Source organism: Marmota marmota, unplaced genomic scaffold, assembly GCF_001458135.2.
Source record: "Marmota marmota marmota unplaced genomic scaffold, marMar, whole genome shotgun sequence".
NCBI classification, from domain to species: Eukaryota; Metazoa; Chordata; class Mammalia; order Rodentia; family Sciuridae; genus Marmota; species Marmota marmota.
This window is the reverse complement of record NW_025999999.1, coordinates 8519995-8540699: the sequence shown is the minus strand read 5'-3', so window position 1 is coordinate 8540699 and position 20705 is coordinate 8519995. Positions and strand designations below refer to the sequence as shown.

Genomic DNA, 20705 nt, shown 5'->3' with positions numbered 1-20705 from the left:
TCTCTCCACCTCCCACAATCCTCCTGCTCTTGAGGCCGATTGGCTGGGTCACGTGGGCGGAGCCAAAAAAAGTCCCCCAATGAGCAGCTCCGTGGTCTGAAAGGGCAGGGAAACAGTCCAATGAGCATCACCGCAGAGGAGCCAATCAGCTAGATGTTGCTGGGGCCGAGGAGCCAATCAGCTAGATGTTGCTGGGGCCGCTGTGAGCCAATCATCAGCCGGCAGCTGGAAGTTTGCTGGGGCCCCTTTGGCTGTGGCTCTCAACAAGAACCATATTTCAGTATTGCAGATCCAGACAGTGGGACACCAAAACTAAATCTCTGTTTTGAGGTTTTTTTGTTGTTGTTGTTGTGTTTTGTTTTTTAGTTTTTTGCAGTGCTGGGGATTAAACCCAGAGGGGCTCTACCACTGACCTAGATCCTCAGTATGACCCCTTCCCTTTTTGAGATGGGGTCTCACTAAGTTGCTGATGCTGGCCTCGAATTTACAGTCCTCCTGCCTTAGCTTCCCAAATTGCTGGCATTATAGGCTTGTACCACCACTTCCAGCACCATGGCTGTTATTTTGGATGTAGTTGACAGAACTTGGCCAAGAGGCTGCAGAAGTACTAAATATACAGCACTTACATAGATAATTGGTGAAAAGAAGGTTTTGCTTGGATGTGCTCATTGTCCTTTCATCATCATCTTTGCAGGCTGTTTAATGCCAGGCTATCAAATATTAGTATGAGTTGATTATTTTGTTTTATTTTATTTTTTAGTTGTAGTTGGACACAATACCTTTATTTTATTAATTTTTATGTGGTGCTGAGGATCGAACCCAGGGCCCCAAACATGCCAGGTGAGCACTCTATTGCTGAGCTATAACCCCTAGCCCCTCTGGTGTGTTCGTTTTTTTTTTTAAAGAGAGAGTGAGAGACAGAGAGAAAGAGAATTTTTTTTTTTTTTTATTGTTGGTTGTTCAAAACATTACATAGTTCTTGATATATCATATTTCACACTTTGATTCAAGTGGGTTATGAGCTCCCAGAATTTTTTTTTTTAATATTTATTTTTTAGTTATCGGCGGACACAACATCTCCATTTTGTATGTGGTGCTGAGGATCGAACCCGGGCCGCACACATGCCAGGCGAGCGCGCTACCGCTTGAGCCACATCCCCAGCCCCTCGGTGTGTTCTTAACAGTTCTTAACGTGCTCTATTTTTTGGGGGGGAGGGGGGTACTGGGGATTGAACTCAGGGACACTCAACCACTGAGCCACATCCCAAGCCCTATTGTATTTTATTTAGAGACAGGTCTCACTGAGTTGCTTAGTGCCTTGCTATTGCTGAGACTGGCTTTGAACCTATGATCCTCCTGAATCAGCCTCCCAATGTTCTTTTTTTTTTAAAAAAAAAAAAATTTTTTTTAGTTGTAGTTGGACATAATACCTTTATTTTATTTATTTTTATGTGGTGCTGAGGATCGAACCCAGGGCCTTGCATGCACTAGGTGAGCACTCTACCACTGGGCCACAATCCCAGCTCCCCCCCACCATGTTCTTTTTTTTAATTAGGCTTATTTTTATTTGTTCTACTTAGTTGTATCTGACAGCAGAATGCATTTCAATTCATTGTACACAAATGGAATGCAACATTTCAATTCTCTGATTGTACACGGTTTAGAGACACACCGTTTGTGCAGTCATACACATACCTAGGGTAATAATGTCCATCTGATATTCTTTTTAAATTTTTTTTTTTTTACTTATAGATGGACACAATACCTTTCTTAATTTATTTTTATGTGGTGCTGAGGATTGTACTCAGTGCCTCACATGTGCTAGACAGGTACTCTATTGTTGAACTACAGCTCCAGCCCTTTTACCATGCCTGGGGTTGTGGCTCAGTGGTAGAGTGCTTGTATTTATTTACAATAAATAAGTAAAGAAAGCAAAGAGAATGAAAGATTGGTTAGGTCGTGCATGGTACTCTATACAACATATAAATGCTAAAAAAAATCGGATTCATATGACATATGAGTATGATATGGCTAAAACTTGATGCATAGTAGTTTTTTGTAAACCAGAGAGGTAATATCCACTGTATTTTGCATTTGCCCATCAAAAGTACTGTGATCATCTCTGGGTAGGTATCACATTTTAAGAGAGGTTGGTAAATCAAGGTGTAATCAAAATAATAAAAGGTTTGAGAGCTTGGGTTGTGGCTCAGCCGTAGAGTCCTTCCTAGCACGTGTGAGGCAATGGGTTCGATCCTCAGCACCACATATAATAAATAAAGGTATTGTGTTGGTCTACAACTAAAAAAAAGGTTTCTAAATGTATGTATTTTATTTGGCTGTGGAAGAACAAAATAGTTTCAGATCTTTAGATGATGATCGCATGGAGCCAGGTGTGGTAGTAAATGCCTATAATCCCAGCAGCTCGGGAGGCTGAGACAGGAGGATCATGAATTCAAAGTCAGCCTCAGCAATTTAGCAAATTTGGGGGGGGGGTACTGGGGATTATAGCCACATTCCCAGCTCTATTTTGTATTTTATTTAGAAACAGGGTCTCACTGAGTTACTTAGTGCCTCACTTTTGCTGAGGCTGGCTTTGAACTCACCATCCTCCTGCCTTAGCCTCCTGAATTGCTGGGATTATAGGCATGCACCACTGCACCTGGCCCCCCAAAACTTTTTTAAGTCGAATTATCACATGAGAAAGATCTAATTTACAAGAGCACCAATAGACAAAATGAGGCCAGTAGTAAGGTATAGGTTGCCAGGAGAAATATGTTCAATTTAGTACAAGAAAGACTTTCTAACAAAGTTGCCCACAAGTAGAATGGGCTCCCTTTGTCAGTTAAGAAACTTTCTGGAAGTTGGCATGATGATACATGCTTGTAATCCCAGTGATTTGGGAGACTGAGGCAGGAGGATCAAATATTTGAAGACAGCTTGAATAACTTAGCCAGATCCTGTTTCAAAAGAAAAAATTTAAAAAAGGCTGAGGATGTAGCTCAGTAGTAAAGCATCCCTGGGTTTATCTCCCAGTACAAAGAGAAAAGGAAAAGAAAATCCCTCTAGATATTCAGGCAGAAGTCATTTGCCCATACATCTTGCATTCTTCAGGGATTTTTTTGTTGTTGTTTGTTTTTTGATGCTGGGGGTTGAACCCAAATCTTGTGCATGCACATGTTTTACCACAGAAGGCACACCTAGCCCAAGCGATCATTCTTGTAATGAATAGAAGTTTTATTTTATAACTCTAATGTTATATTGTAATCTTATATATATGTAATATATTTGTACTTTATTAAGATATCTATATTATATAAACAATTGTTTCTAACCTAATATATAGATGTATATTAATATAGTATACAAATTATGCAGCATATTATATATATAATGTCTATCTCTGTATAAACGTGTGTGTGTGTTTGGTGTGTATGTGTATGGTGCTAGGGATTGAACCCAGAGCCTTGTGAATGGTAGGCAAGCACTTTATCATTGAGCTATAATCCCAACCCCTTTTAGGTATTATATTTTTATAATAAAGAATACTGTGGAGATAATGCAATTGTGATATTGCTTGTTCATAACATGATAGGGAAGAAGGAACATATGAAGTGTGAATACCAGCTCTATCATATATAGCTCTGTGTGACTTGAAGCAAGTTATTCAACCTCTATGATTTCAATTTCCCCATCTGTAGAATAGGAATACCCATACCTGATTTGTAGGGCTATTGTCAGAATTAAATGAAAATCATACATAGTATAAGAAGATAATGCCTGGAGCACAGTATATGCTCAACACAAGTTAGTGCTCCTTATCTCCCTGTGATATAATAAAGAAATCCCTTTGGGCTTTTCTGTAAAAGGCAAACAGTAAAATCAAGCCCAGTGGTTATGTTACAAGTAAAACAGCAGAAAGGTGGCAGCCTTCTTGTAAGAAATTATATCAAATTACTGTGGAGGGAAGATACATTCATTATGATTTTAAAAAACAAACATTGTTCTTCAAGTTGGAAAATGTTACAATAAGTGTGGGGAAAATCTAAATATTAACGATATCCTTTTTTGCAAATTTATTGTACAACATGATGACTACAATTAATAATAATGTGTTATGTGCTTGAAAAATTGCTTAAATATTCTCACTGCACACACACACAAAACAAGTATATGAGCTGGACCTGGTGGTATTTGCCTATAATCCCAGCAGTTTGAGACGCTGAAGTAGGAGGATCGCAAATTCTAGGCCAGCCTCAGCTACTTTGCAAGACCCTCAGCAACTTAGTGAGACCGTGTCTCAAAATAAAAAGGATTGAGGGTATAGCTCAGTGACAAAGTACATCTGGGTTCTATCTGCAGTGGGCCTCCCCCACAAAGAAAGTTATGAAGGGATGGATATATTATCTCAATTTAATCATTTGGTTGTACATATATATTGAAGCTGAAATGGCACATTGTACATTGTAAATATATACATTTTTTAAATTTTCAATTATATACTAATAATGCTAGATGAGATGGCAAGTAAATAAAATTCTAGACGTTTTCTATAAAGAATGTATTTTTAACTTCTGAAGTATGGATGGTAGTGGCTGGATAAAACTGCCTTCATCTTACCACTAGGTGGCAGAAATGACAATTACATTTATTTATTTCCTAAAGACTTAGGTGACTTTTACATTAGACTGATGTTTCTCAAATATTTATATTCAAGTTATTTTTCTGTTGTTTTATGACTAGACATATAACTTAAAGTATTAAATATTGATTAACTTTGCTCTCATTTTTCAGTGCTAATGAAGGCACGGGACATTTTAAGGTATTTTACTTTTATTTTTTCATTTATTTCATAAGAGAATTCCTTAGCACACAAATTTGGTTCAGATTAGCAACCAAATGGAGACGGTCTTACTTCATAATAAAAATATTTTTAAATAAGTTATTGAAATATGAAGTATATTCCACAGCGACCTATTATAATAGGTTCATGAAGGGAAGTGTTATTAAGTAGGGATTTGTTATTAATTCAGAACTGTGGATAATTTTTCAATTAAAAAAAATGCTATGTTAAAAAAAGCTAAAACCAAATGCTATGTTAACTTGGTGATTAATACAATTTCAAAGCATTTTTTGCCTAGTTGGCATTTAGTTAAGTATGAGCTTAAAATTTTATTTACATATAACATGTTTGACTCAAGTTAACCTGCCCTAACTTGTTATTTTAATCATTCACTGAGATTTTAGAGGTAAGAATGCATTCCTTTGTAACATACATAAAGTTCAGAGTTGTCCTAAAGGCTCAAATCACAGGTGCTATTGATATAGTGTTGGTGCTATAGTATGAGTTATTCAGAAAAAGTCAAATTTTTAAAAAGGATTAATTGTTTAGGTTTCCAGTGACTTTTGTCAAAGTCTATGTAACTTTTGTCAAATTATACCTGGTTGGACATACTGCTTTGTTTTGTGAACACAATAACTTAAAGAAATAATTAAAGCATAAGAATACGTAGGTACTTCTCTGGATAAAGTACATTATATAGATGTCTCTCAGAGTTATTGTGATGGAGGGAATGCAATGTTAAGTCCCCATGATTTTTGGTGACTTTAAAGTATCAAACTATTGGTAATTAACTTTAGAAATTGTTTCATAGCATTTGTTTAGGAAACTGTCATATCAATGAATGTTTCATAATACATGTAAGAAAATGGCAGTTAAGTTTATAAATGGTACAATGACAGGGTTGTATGATTCTGGAGTTCCCTGAAGACATCTCTGCACTGAGTTATGGTGTCTTGACAGGCCAGCATTTTTTAGAACTCATGAAGAAAGAATTGGGAAATAAATTGAAATGTTACTCTACTGCTTCAATAGAAGCACATGTACACGTAGAATTTTGTTCCTGATTATTGCACATCAAAAAACCAAGATGACAGAACCACCTGTAACATATTCTTGCCAAAACAGATGGGAAGGTGATCATGCTTACAGATTTGATTGCTCATTTCCTGGAAATATTGGGGACAAAGGAACACAATGACACAAAGTAATAGGTCCAGTGTAGATAGAGGAAAACTACATGGCAAGCAATTCTTTTCTTCAGCAAATAAAAGGGAAAGAAATGAAGAAAAACCTATTGATTAAAGTAGCTGAGGGGACATATAAATTAATTTCAATGTATGAGCCTTATTTGGATTTGATTTGAAAAATAATCTGTGAAAAGCTTTTGAGCCACTTGTGGTGGCACACACCTATAATCTCAGTCACTTGGGAGGCTGAGTCAGTAGGATTGTAAGTTCAAGACCAGTCTAATCAACTTAGTGAGACCCTGTCTCAAAATAAATATAGGGTTCAGGATGTAACTCAGTGGTCGAGTGCTTGTTCAGCATGCATGAAGCCCTGGGTTCCATCCCCAACATGGCAAAAACAAAACTAAAATGTATAAAGGGATAGAGATGTAGTTCATTGGGATTCAATCTCCATTATTTGCAAAAAAATTTAAAGTTTTTGGGATAATATCCCCCATTTGGAAACTACCCAAATATCCATCAACTGATGAATACTTAAACAAAATGTAACATATCCATGTGATAGGATATTATTTGTAAAAAGAATGATATACTGACACATGCTACAGCATGGATGAACCTTGAAAACACTGCTAAATAAAAGACACTAGTCACAAAAGGCTATCCATCTATTGTATGGTTCCATTTATATGAAATATCCAGAACTGGGAAATCTATAGAAGCAAAGTAGATTAAATGGTTGCCAAGACTATAAGAGAGAATGACTTAATTTATATGGGATCTTTTTGGGGTCATGAAAACATTTGAACTTAGATAGTGATGGTAGTTGTTCAACCTTGCAAAGATGCTAAAATCCACTGAATTGTACATTTTTAAAGGGTGAATTTAGTGGTACATGAATTATATCTCAAGAGAACTGTTTTTTTTAAGTAATTAAGCCATGATCCAATAGAAATTTAAAGTAGAAGCATTGTTTATAATTTATTTGGTATAAACTTATTGGGAATATAAAAATTGTATCTGGGCACTGGGGTTGTTTCTCAGCGGTAGAGTGCTTGTCTAGCATGTGTGAGGTCCTGGATTCGATCCTCAGCATCACATAAAAAATAAGTAAATAAAAGGTATTGTGCCCAACTACAACTAAAAAATAAATATTTTTGAAAAATTGTATCTCAGCTGGGGTTGTGGCTTAGTGGCAGAGCACTCGCTTAGCACGTGCAAGGTCCTGGGTTCAATCCTCAGCACCACATAAAAAGAAATAGAGCTATTATGTCCAACTATAACTAAAAAATAAAATATTAAAAAAATTGTATCTGATAAATGTTACTATTTTAGTTTGAATCCACCACTGGTTATTATGTTTTTTTTTTTATAAAATTTTAATTTTATTCCCTCAGCCCAGAAAACAAAATCATTTTCTTCTAGAGAAAAATAAATAAAAATAGAGACAATTGTTGAAATTTGAAGCTTACTAGATATTTTCTGATATCAAGGAATTTTAAGGTGTGATAATGATATTATACTTGAGTTTTTAAAAAGTTCTTTAGAGATATACCAAAGTACTTTCAGATGAAATGCTATATTTTGGATTTGCTTCCAAACACATGTGGGGGACAAGGGTGAGCCAGGAAATAGGATAGATAGGATGGGAAATAGGTGAATGAATCTGAAACAAGATTGACCTTGAGTTGCTAAAGCAAGGTGATAAGTATATAGGAATCATTATACTATTCTCATAGTTTTGAGATATTACATTTTCTGTTAAACTGATAATACAGGTGTTAATTTGTAGGCTTATAACTATGAGAAGTGATGAATGTATTGTTTTAGAAATAAATGATTCTATTAACTGTATTTTGTGACTTTTTACATTGTTGAAACAGTCTTTTACACAATTGTAGTTAACAAATTTGCAGTCTCATTGTTTTTAACTTCTGTATTTATAATAGATGTTCTACTTATAGCTTTTTCAGTATAATTTAGTATTCCATTACTTAAAAAACATTACTTATGCATGGCAAGGCAAACACTCTACCAACTAAGCTATATCCCCATCCCAATATTTCAGTATTCTTATAAAGATGAATCAATCTCTTTCTCTTTCCCACCTTCTCTTTTGTATTTAATAAGTGAGTTCAAATTAAACCTATTTTACTAGGTTGATACCTGGTTGTTAAATGTCTAACTCCCTAAACCTATGAATCAATGTCATGAATTCTCTTTCCATATTCAATATAAAAGTTTCTACAAAGCAGCAGCATTTTAACTTTTTGGTTTTTGGTTGGGGGTCTGGTGATTTAACCCTGAGGCACCTTACCACTGAACTACATCCTCAACCCCCAACCCCTTTTTTTCAATGTTTTAGTTGTAGGTCGGCACAATATCTTTATTTCATTTTTATGTGAGGTGTGAACCCAATGCCTCATGTGTGCTAGGTGAGCATTCTATCACTGAGCCACAACCCCAGCCCACATCCTTTTTGTTTTTTATTTTGATACCTGTCTCAATAGGTTGCTGAGGGCCTCACTGAGTTTCTGAGGGCCCCACTAAATTGCTGTGCCTGACCTCCAATTTGTGAGTGGCTGGGATTACAGACGTCTGCCACTATGCTCTGCAACATTGTAACAACAGTCTAAGAAGTAGACAGAATCGAACTTTCATATACCCATCATCAGCTTTACCAATTATTAACTAATGTCCAATTTTATTTCTTCTATGCTCCCATCCACTCACCTTTCAACAGTCCTCAGCACTATACTACTTATTCTGGAAACACTTCAGTTTTCTTTTTTTGGTACTGGAGATTGAACTCCGGGATACTCAGCCACATTTGGAGCCATATCCCAAGCCCTATTTTGTATTTTATTTAGAGACAGGGTCTTGCTGAATTGCTTAGCACTTTGCTTTTACTGAGGCTGGTTTTGAACTTGTGATCCTCCTGCCTCAGCCTCCCAAACTGCTGGGATTACAGGTGTGCACCACCACGCCTGGCAACATTTCAGTATTCTTTTATTTATTATTTATTTATTTTTTTGTGGTGCTGGGGATTGCACTCAGGGCCTTATGCATGCAAGGCAAACATTCTACCAACTGAGCTATATCCCTAGCCCAACATTTCAGTATTCTTAAAAAGATGAATCAGGGGCTGGGGTTGTGGCTCAGTGGTGGAACGCTTGCCTAGTATGCATGAGGCACTGGGTTCTATCCTCAGAACCACATAAATGTAAAATAAAGATATTGTGTCCACTTAAACCTAAAAAAATAAATATTAAAAAAAAAGATGAATCAATCTCTTTCTCTTTCCCTTTCCCACTTTCTCTTTCTTTTTTCCCCTTGGTCTAGGGATTGCACTGAAGGGTAATCTACCCAGCCTATATTTTATTTTGAAGTAGTGTCTTGCTAAGTTGCCCAGGCTTCCCTAGAACTTGTAACCCTCCTTCCTTAGCCTCTTAAATCACTGTGGTTATAGGCATGTGCAACTATGCCTTTGTTTTCTTTTTAATGACCACATATCATACCTAAAAATATGTTACTAAATGTCCATTTTATGAAAGATAAAAATAAGATGGGCAGAACTATTCTGAACTAAAGATTACAGAGATGTGACAAACAAATGCAATGTGTGATCCTTCTTTGAGTTAGATCAAAAGAAATACAGTTTATGCAGGGTGCGGCAGCGCATGCCTTTAATCTCAGGAGGCTGAGACAGGAGGATCACGAGTTCAAAGCCAGCCTCAGCAATGGCAAGATCCCAAGCAATTCATTGAGACCCTGTCTCTAAATACAAAATAGGGATGGGGATGTGGCTTAGGGGTTGAGTGCCCCTGAGTTCAATCCCCAATACCAAAAAATAAGAAGAAGAACAGTTTATAAAGAATATCATTATAACAATTGGAGAAATTTGAGTATGGACTTATTTACATAATTATATTAATTTAAAAAATTTTTCGGAGTACTTCCATGCCACTTCCTGACAATTACATTATAGTTAATTAGGAAAATCAAATCCCCTTACTCTGAAAAGTTAACTGCCAGTCTGTTTAGTTTTAAATATTTCAGTGCCTGCAAATAATTCTAGTTGTCTAAGGAAAAAAAATACACATATACACACATAAGAAAAAATGAAGTAAATAAAGTAATGTATTAATAGATGGTTAACTAAGTGAAGGTTATTGGAGAGTTTATTATTTTTATAACTTTGTAAATTTGTCATTTTTTAAAGCTTGAGGGTAATGAATGAAAGAATTAACAATTTCTTTCTTTCCCCTTTTTTTTTTTTTTTTAGTTGTTGATGGACCTTTATTTTATTCATTTACTTATATGCAGTGCTGAGAATCAAACCCAGTGCCTCACACATATGAGGCAAGCGCTCTACCACTGAGCCACAACCCCAGCCCAACAATTTCTTATTATCAAATATCTAGAGCTAGGCTCAGTGGTATACATCTATTGCCCAAGCTATGTGGGCTGAGGCAGGAAGATAACCTGAGCCCAAGACTTTGAGAACAGTGTGGGCAACATGATGAAACCCTATCGCAAAAGAAGGAAAAAAGAAATCTACTTGATATTCAAAATTTTGTCTAAATTGTAGTATGGCTTTGTTTTAGTTGTTAGGTCATTAAGGTTTCTATTTCCTTATTTTTTCTTATAATTTTTGTTGACAAAACTGAGTCACTTGTCCTGTAGTTTCTGACAGATTGAAGGTTTTTTAAATTTTTTTTCCCCCTCCAGAACCTGGGTTTGAACCTATAGCCCCACACATGCTTGACTTGGTGGCAAGCACTCTACCACTGAAATACATCCCCAGTCCTTTTTATTTTGAGCCAGGGTCTTGCTAAATTGCCTAAGCTGGGCTTGAACTTGTGATCCTCCTGCTTTAGCCTCCTGAGTAGCTGGGATTACAGAAGTGTGCCACTGCACCCAGTTTCCCTGCCCGTTCTCTTTGGCAGAGTCTTGCTGTGTTGCCCTGGCTGGTCTCCAATTCTTGGGTTCAAGTGATCCTCCTATCTAAGCCTCCAGAGTAGCTGGGACTACAGGTGTGTGCCACTGCACCCTGCTTATTATGGAAAATTTTAAACTCATACAATATTAGACAGAATAGTATAACAGAATCCTGTGTACATATTCGTTTATACCTTCACTGCTCTTCTTCCTCTCATACAATTTTTAAAAAATATTTTTAATTGTAAATAGATACAATACCTTTATTTTTTTATGTGGTGCTGCAGATCGAACCCAGTGTCTCACATGTACTAGGCAGGCACTCCACTACTGAGCTATAATCCCAGTCCCCCTCTCATAATTTTGAAGCAAATCCCAGACTGTATATCATTTTTACATAAGTAATTCAGTTTGCTTCTAAAAGATAAGGGCAGGGTTGGGAATGTAGCTCAAAGGTAGAACATTTGCCTAGTGTGTGCAAAACCCTGGGTTTGATCACCAGCTCAGCAAATAATAATAATAACAACATCAGTAATAAAAATAAATAGAGGATAAGGGCTATTCTTAGCCATGTATAGTGATGCACACCTATAATTCCAGTTACTTGAGATGCTCAGGCAGGAGGATCACAAATTCAAGGTTAGCTAGAGCAACTTAGTGAGGCCCTGTCTCAAAAACAACAACAAAAGGTTCTGGGGATGTAGCTAAGTAGTAAAGCACTTCTATGTTCAATCTCCAATACCAGAATAAATAAATAATAAGGACTACTTTAACAAACATAATAATGATACTACATCTTTTTTTTTTCTTTTTAGTTTTACTATTCCTTCCATTTTATTTTTTCTTTGCAGTTTTTGTTGTTGAAGAAACTAGGTTTTAAACATTTGATCCTGTGTATTCTCTCTGTCTTTGAATTGTAAGTTTACTACTTGAAATGAATGAATAACTTTTACTCTGAATTGCTACCCCTCCCCTGCCATTTCCTCTTTATCTTTCTTTTTGATGAGACAGGACCTGACTATGTTGCACAGGCTGGCCTCAAAAACCTGGGCCCAAGTGATCAGCCTCCCAAGTAGTTGGGACTACAGGTGTGTGCCACATGCTCAACATTTTTTTTTTTTTTTTTTTTTTNTTTTTTTTTTTTTTTTTTTTTTTTTTTTTTTTTTTTTTTTTTGCAGATTAGGGATCAAATCCAGGGCCTTGATTGTGTTAGGCGAGCATTATACCACTTAGCTATACCCCTAGCTCTCTATCTCTCTTTTTTAAAAAATGATACTAGGGATTGAACCCAGAGTCTCCTGTATGCTAGACAAGCATTCCACCCCTGAGATAAACCTACAGCCCTTTGTTGTGGTTTTGATGTGCTATTAAATTATCCTAGCTACTTGAGTGGGTGAGGCAGGAGGATCTCAGTCCAGCCTGGGCAAGACCCTATCTGGAAATATAAATAAAATAAAATTTAAAATGGCTGGAGGTATAGCTTAGTGGTAAAATGACCCTGGGTTCAGTCTTCAGTACCACAAAAATAATAAAATAAATAAGCTAGAAAGCCTTTCTATTAAATAAATTTTTGACATACTTTTCAGAGAGGAAAAACAGAGAAGAATTTCTATTTTTCTTTGGAATATAAATGAACTCAAATTTCATAGTAATTTTTCTCTCAAGAAAATTAAATCAGCTTTGCTATAAAATATGTCTTAAGGTACACATTATCTTTTTTTTTTTTTTGGTACTGAAGATTGAACCTAAAGGAACTTGACCACTGAGCCTCATCCCTAGCCCTATTTTGTATTTTATTTTGAGATAGGGTCTCACTGAGTTGCTTAGTGCCTTTTGCTGAGGCTGACTTTGAACTTGCGATCCTCCTGCCTCAGCCTCCAGAGCTGTTGGGACAGACCTGTGCTGCTGCGCCCGGCAAGATATACATATTTTAAAGATTTACATATTTTATATTTATGTATACATATATAAATTCTGAAAATAGATTTATCTGTTTATTTTTGTAGCCATTGGAAAAGAAGTTTGTTCGAGTTTCAGGAGAAGCCACTATTGGACATGTAGAAAAATTCCTCAGAAGAAAAATGGGTCTTGATCCAGCTTGTCAGGTACAGTGCATCATGTATGTAAAAGGACAGGTGAAGATGTGAGATTACCTTTACCCATATTGACGAAATAACTGTTTTGTTTTTTTCTTGCTAGGATTTTGTGTAGTGGCTTTGTTTTATGATACTGTAGACATTGTAAATACCAATTGAATGTTGATACACAGTGATTCCCACCCCCAACTTTGATCACATTTGATTTTCTGTTCATTTCTTTTTGCCATCAATGACCATCTCTTAGTGTTAGAGGAAAGCTGAGGATATGAGAAATATTTAAGAACTTCTAGACTCTCAATTCTAGCTCTTTCTCATTTGGTAGTAAAGCAAAAGATTACTTATCATCCACTTTTCTTCAGAGAACATCCTTGCAAGTGTAGTGTAATAAGCAAGCTCAAAATACCTGGAAAAGTGTCAGGGCATGGTGGTACATGTCTGTAATCCCAATAAGTCAGGAAGCTGAGACCCTAAGCAACTTTGTGAGACCCATCTCAAAAAATTTAAAGGGCTAGTGCTATATCTCAGTGGTTAAGCTCCTCTGGGTTCAATCCCCAGTACTAAACAAACCCTAGAAAATTGTAATATCTGTCTAAGGTAGGCCTTATTAGTTTTGGTGGATTTTTTTTGTTTCTTTGGTTTTTTTTTACAGTGCTGGGAATTGAACCCAGGACCTTGTGCCTGCTAGACAAGTACTCTATAGTGCTAAGAATCGAACCCAGTGCCTCACACATACCAGGCAAGTGTGCTACCGCTGAGCCACAGTCCCAGCCATCCTATTGGTTTTTTTTTTAAGGATTATAAAATATCTCTTTTTGCTCTCCAGCCCCACCAAAAAGCAAAAAATAAACAAACAAAACCCCTCCTATTCTAGTTGTATAATATTTTCTTGTAAACTGTAAATCTCAAACCTTACATATTATTGAACATTAAAGATACACATATGTATAGTTATGTGGTTCCAGTGAAAATGCACTGGAAATAGCACTGCTTTTTCATTAGTCAAATTTATAAGGAGTTTTTATAATTCTCCATATGTGTAAAATTTTATGGAATATTTCTTATCTAAAATATCCTGCTGTTTACTAAATTGGTAGTTATGTTAAAATGATGCTGAAATTTTGTTAGTGTTTTTAGTACCATAGTACTAAAAATGTATATTAAATCAAATTAAAGTGATCTCTCTGAGCTTGACATATACTGGTTGATTCTCATGTACAATGAAAATTAGAGGGCTGGGGTTGTGGCTCAGTGGTAGAGTGCTTGCCTAGCACATGCGAGGCCCTGGGTTCGATCCTCAGCATCACTAAAAATAAATAAATAAATGTATAAAAAAGAAAATTAGAAATAACTTATTACCTTGTAACCATGGCATAATTGAGGCTCTCCTTGGGCTTTGGGTTAGAGACAGTTGTTTAAGGACTCCTGCACCAAGAATTGTGAGTGATCTTAACAAACAGTCTAATGTTTCTAAAACAGGAGGGGTCCTCTCTAGGATTTAGATTATAAGTGCCACATGTGGTGATTTAAGAGATTTTGATTGTCAGGACTGTGGATGAAACTCAGTGGTTAGCATTTTCCTAGCATGTATGAGAAGCCATGAGTTCAATCCCTAATTCTGGGAGAGGAAAAAAAAAAAAAAAAACCAGAAAATTGATTCCCAAAACTCAAAGTTGGTATCCCACCACCCATTTATTATTTTTTTGACAAAATTATCTATATTTATTATATACATGATGTTTTAAAGTATGTATACTCTGTGGGATAGCTAAATCGAGCTAATTTGCATAGTATGCTTTTTTTCTTCCCTTTTTTTTTTTTAAGTAAGAATACTTATTATGTTGATATTCTCCCCTTCATTTCTTCATATGGTATCTTGCAGAAAGTGATCTGATGTGCTCTTGTTCTTCCATAGGTAGATATCATCTGTGGTGATCACTTGCTGGAGCAGTACCAGACTCTAAGGGAGATCCGACGTGCAATAGGTGATGCAGCAATGCAAGTAGGTCTCTGTTCTTCCTTAAAGTAACTAGCTGGGTGTGCTGGCACATGCTTATAATCCCAGCTACTTGTCTGAAGCAGGAGGATCAGCTTCAGCAGCTTAGTGAGATCCTGTTTGAAAATAAAAAATAAAATAAAAAGGACTAGGCATGCAGAACAGTGGTAAAGTGTCTCTGGTTCAATCCCCGGTATCACAGAGTGAATGGATGAATAGATGAAATGACTTACATTATAGAAGACTCACTGATTGAATAATATCTAGTCTCTTTTGTGTCTTTATAACAAAATACCTGAAGAAGATTAACTTACAAAGAAAATAAGTTATTTGGCTTGTGATTCTGGTGGCCAAAAGGCCCAAACAGATAATGTTTGTGTCCTTGCCAGAGTCCCCTGGCTGAGAAGTAGAAAGGGATCTAGCAATATTCATAAGGGGTACCTGTGCAAGAAGTGAGCTAAAATAGTTGAACTTGCTTTATAACAACCCATTCTTGAGGGAATTGATCCAGTCCTGTAAAAAGACCTGACCCCCTCCCTTGAGACTTCATTCATGTCCTAATCACCTTCCACTTTACCTCTCTCTCTCTCTCTCTTTTTTTTTTTTTTTTTTTACTGGTGATCAAACTCAGGGGCGCTTAAACCCTGAGCCACACTCCCAGCCCTTTTTTGTATTTTATTTAGAGACAGGGTCTCTCTGAGTTGTTTAGGTCCTTGTTAAGCTGCTGAGGCTGGCTTTGAACTCCTGATCCTCCTGCCTCGGCCTCTGGAGCCGCTGGGATTACAGGCATATGTCACACCCGGCAACTCTACTTCAGGTTTCCATCATCTTCACACTGCCACACTGGGGACCAAGTTTCCAGCACATGAACCTATAAAGAGAAATCATATCCAAACCATAGTGAATAGTTAAAACTGACACCATTAATGGAGACATCTAAATAGAAAATATAAATATAGATATATTGACATGTTTATATTTATAAAAATATACTATATAGAAACTAAAAATTTTAGACATCTAGATATAAACTTGAATAATTATTTCATAAAATGTTATTTTATTGAAATAATTTTGAGATCTTGAAAGAGCTTGCAATCCACATTTCCATTTTATATCTGTGCATATCAGTATACTGTTTTATAAAATGATGCTTTTCATTTATGAAACATAATAACTATGCAAAAATTAACATGTAAAATATAATTTGTATGCATATAAAAACTGTTAAGGATCTTTTTTTTTTTAAGAGAGAGAGGGAGATAGAATTTTTTAATATTTANGCAATCCTCCTGCTTCAGCCTCCCAAGCCGCTGAAATTATAGGTGTGTACCACCACACCAGACTCTCTAGCCCTTTAAATTTTATTTTGAGATATGCTAGCTTTTTTTTTTAATACCTTTATTTTGTTTATTTATTTATTTTTATGTAGTGTTGAGGATCGAACCCAGGGCCTCACGCATGCTAGGCAAGCGCTCTACCACCGAGCCACAACCCCAGCCCGCCATGCTAGCTTTGAACTTGTGATCCTTCTGCCTCAGCCTTCTGAGTCACTGAGATTACCGGTTTTTCCACTGCACCCATTGAGACAAGCTAATTTTTTTAAAAAAATTGTTTGAGTTTAAATTTCTTCATTGGGTTCTGAGGATGTAACTCTGCAGCCGAGCACTTAACTAGCATGCTTAAGGCCCTGGGCTTCACTCCCAGCAACAATAAGAACAACAACAAAATTTTTTCAAGCAGTCATCTTATCTGCTCTTTGGTTTACTGTTGACTGGCCTTTGTCATTCCCTATAGACTCAATATGCCTAACTTAAATATTCATTTATGCTACTTTCTTGGTCCTCGTGGGGCATTTGAATTTGTGAACCCTCTTTTAGAATTCTGATAATTTTTGCTGGAGTTGCCAGGAACAGAAGCCAGATCACAGAGTAGTGGGTAAGAAATTAGGAAGGGGAGCCATGGAAAATCTTAGTGAAGAAGAAAAGGTTAGGGAGAAATAAGGATTGCCAATTCAAGTGATATGTGCCACCACTCCTTTTTGTTACTCAGAGAAGTCCTTGTTACATTTCCCAATGAGTCTTTCCTTTTAGCTAGTTTTTCAGTCCATAGGAAAATAGAAATAGTACCTTATAAAAGTGAGTTACTTACTGAATACAGGCTTGGTGAGAGTACAAAGAATTAAGACCTGATATTCAGAAGGGAAACAGAGACCCACAAAAAAAGCTGATAAAAAGACTTGGAGGGCTGGGGATGTGTCTCAAGTGGTAACACGCTTGCCTGGCATGTGCGGGGTGCTGGGTTCGATCCTCAGCACTACATAAAAAAATAAAATAAAAGTTGTTGTGTCCACTGAAAACTAAAAAATAAATATTAAAAAATTCTCTCTGTCTCTTAAAAAAAAAAAAAAAGACTTGGAAACAGAGCATCTAGAATCATTTAGTATAAAGTTAAGTTGCCCAACATCCCTAAGGACAATCTTCAAGGGAGGATGTAAACTATATGATTAATTTTAGGCTTCCATGAAATGGGTAAGAGTTACAAAGTTACATTACTTACAATAGTAGTGAACTGTACGTAAGTGGAAATGAACATTTCTTTTTTTAAATAGTACTGGGAGTTGAACCAAGTGCACCCTACCACTGAGCTACATCCGCAGTCCATTTTTTATTTTTATTTTGCGACAGGGTCTCTCTAAATTGCTGAGGCTGGCTTTAAACTTGGATTCTCCCACCTCTACCTCCTCAGTTGCCATAATTTCAGGCATAAGCCACTGTGCCCAGCTAAACGTTTCATTTCTTAAACAGATCCATGATACTTTAAGAAGAAGAAAAGAGGGGGCTGGGGATGTGGCTCAGGCGGTAGCGCGCTCACCTGGCATGCGTGCGACCTGGGTTCGATCCTCAACACCACATACCAACAAAGATGTTGTGTCCACCGAAAACTAAAGAATAAATATTAAAAAAAAAAAAGAAGAAGAAGAAGAAAAGATAAATCTTTTTTATTCATCTTTGGATAATTGTTTGTCATAAGCAACCTTGCCTGCTGGGCCCCAAGGCATGTCTATAATCCCAATGACTAGGGATGCTGAGGTGGGAGAATCACAAGTTTGAGGCCAGTCTCAGCAACTTAATGAGATCCTGTTTCAAAAAAAAAAAAAAAATTAAAAGAACTGGGCATGTAGCTCAGCAGTAAAGCATCCTGGGTTCTCAGTACCCCAAATAAATAAATCAATAAATCAGCTTTGATATGGTCATTTGCATAACTAGTTTTCAAAAAACTGCAAAATAGTCTTTTTCTCTCCTTCCCCTTTTCAGGATGGTCTGCTTGTCCTTCATTATGGTCTTGTGGTTTCTCCTCTGAAAATAACTTGAAGATGCTAGGCATATTATGAGGAAGGAAGCAAACAAAGTAAGGAAATTTCTACAGGACTGTATTTCACCAAAGATTTCCCAAAACATGTAATCACTACCACGTTGTGCTGTTCAAGACATACCTTATCTATTTTCAGCGCCAAGAATCCTAGGTACAATTGGAACGAAGGAATGCACCTGTTTCACTAGAGACTATATGTAAAAAGCACTAGAGCTCAGGGGAATTTTTCCAAAACAGCATATTTTAAAATTCCATATACTTTGATGTTGATTTTTGCTTCCCATCTTTGAGGTAAAGTGATCACTGTTTTCTCCTTTGTTGAGCCATATCCCTTTAAAGTTGGCAGTAAGGATTCTGTTCTGTGGAACAGCATCAGTTGGACAGTCATCCTCTTGGGAAAAAGAGGTATGCTTTTGAATGGGAGAATCAAAGCCAGTCTTTGTTAAACCACAGGGTATACTCTCAAAAGACCAAAACTACTGGCTGCTTTTGTATTTGCCATCATATTTTAAACTTGTAGAGTTTTTTTTCTCCCCCCTTAAACCAGCAATACTACTAAAGAAATGTTTGTTCATAAAATGGATGAATTATCATTATCTGTGTGAAGACACTGTGTCATAAGCCTTCAGTGTAATAAGACTTCTTAACATATCTTACAATAAGAGGTGCTTATTTGTGATGACATATTTAATTTTATTTGCATACATAGTATGATTTGTTGATAACTTGTAATGGCACTCCTTCTGAAAGTAATAATAAAACATTTCAGGTGAATTTCAGAAGTTTACAGAATACTTTTTGTTTCCTCAGCAAGTCAGCTTAATATTCATTTTCCCCTTATTTTGTGACTGGGATAAAGAATAAGAATGTTTGAGAGCTGCTTACTTTTATGCAGACTTCAATTTTGAACATTATTTTGCTTAAAATTAGCCTCCTGATTCTTTCTAAATGAAATATTTTGTAGACTGTTTCACAGCAAAATTTCCAAATCTGTATAAACTTTAAAAATTGGACAAGGATTGGCAATTTTTTTGTAAAGAATCTGTGAATTGTGTATATATCTCTTCTAACATTTAATAAAAATTTATTTTAGCTTACTTTGAAATGTGTTTACTGTGGATTTTTAAAAAATAACCAAAACCCTTTAAGAGACAAGGTTGTGAATTAAAGTGCCATAAAATAGATATTTAATAAACATGTACATTCATTGTATAGATGTTTTATTAGAAAATGAACAAAGTAGCAACTATAGAATTCATTGCTTCTTAAATATCTCTTGCACAGATTACTTAATATTTTAATTTTTATCTCATGTTAACATATGTATGTCAGGATCTCTAAGGCTACTTTTGTGTTCAGTAATGCACTAGAAGGACTCACAAGACCCAGAAAAGCTGATATATTCATGGTTATTGTTTATTAAAGCAAAAGGATACAGATTAAGACCAGCAAAGGGAATAGACAAATGGGTGGAATCGAGGAAAACCAGGCACAAGTTCACAGGTGTCTTCTCCCATGGAGTTGCAAGGATAATGCTTAATTCTTTAAGCAATTTTTTATGGTATGTAAAGTGTCACCAACCAGGGAAGTTCACTCAAGACCTATTGTTCAGTGTAGTATTTTGTTTTGTTTTTGTTTTGTTTGGGTCAGTTAGCGAGTCATATGGTGCCTGTGTGATTGATTGATCAGCATTCAGACCCCAGAACCTTTCCCTAAAGTCAAACTGATAAAGCATAGTACAGGACTCCAGGTCTACAAAATAGGCATTCACCATAAATCGGATTTTTAGCATAAACTGTCTCCTGTGGCCAATTGGCATCTGGGGTACACAGTGATAATCAAAGCCTGCTGAGTTAACCATTTACTGTGCAATATCACATGTCAGAAGTCCAGATTTAGGAACCAGGATATAGTATGGTGGCACACACCTATAGTCCCAGCTACCCAGAAACAGACTCAAGAGGATCATTTGAGCCCATGAGTTAAAGATGAGTCTAGGCAACATAGTGAGGCCCTCAGACTCCTGTCAAGAAGTTTCAAGCAGGTGGTGATCTGATGTTCACTTTTTTTTCTTTCATAGACCATGACTTAAGCGTAGTTTCTCATTTTTTATCCTTTTTCAATATAATGTTGTGTATATGAGTTTGATATTGGCCTCTCTTCAAAACTGAGCTAATAAAATCTAAATTGTATTACTTACAGAAATTAATAGTCTTCTCACAAATGAAATGCCATATTGTCCTTCTGAAAGCCTGCCAAGTATTTACTTA

At 36.2% G+C, this 20705-nt stretch overlaps 1 protein-coding gene across 1 annotated transcript in view; it reads left to right on the top strand.

Moving 5' to 3' along the window:
• The window catches only part of Pcgf6 (polycomb group ring finger 6), a 27831-nt gene extending 8299 nt beyond the window's left edge, over positions 1 to 19532 (top strand). The window contains exons 8-11 of the mRNA XM_015494862.2: positions 4792 to 4819; positions 12975 to 13073; positions 14980 to 15066; positions 18378 to 19532. Coding sequence (XP_015350348.1) covers positions 4792 to 4819; positions 12975 to 13073; positions 14980 to 15066; positions 18378 to 18434 — 271 coding nt within the window. The 3' untranslated portion in view covers positions 18435 to 19532. The remainder of the gene's footprint in view (positions 1 to 4791; positions 4820 to 12974; positions 13074 to 14979; positions 15067 to 18377) is intronic.
• The last annotated feature ends 1173 nt before the right edge of the window (positions 19533 to 20705 follow it).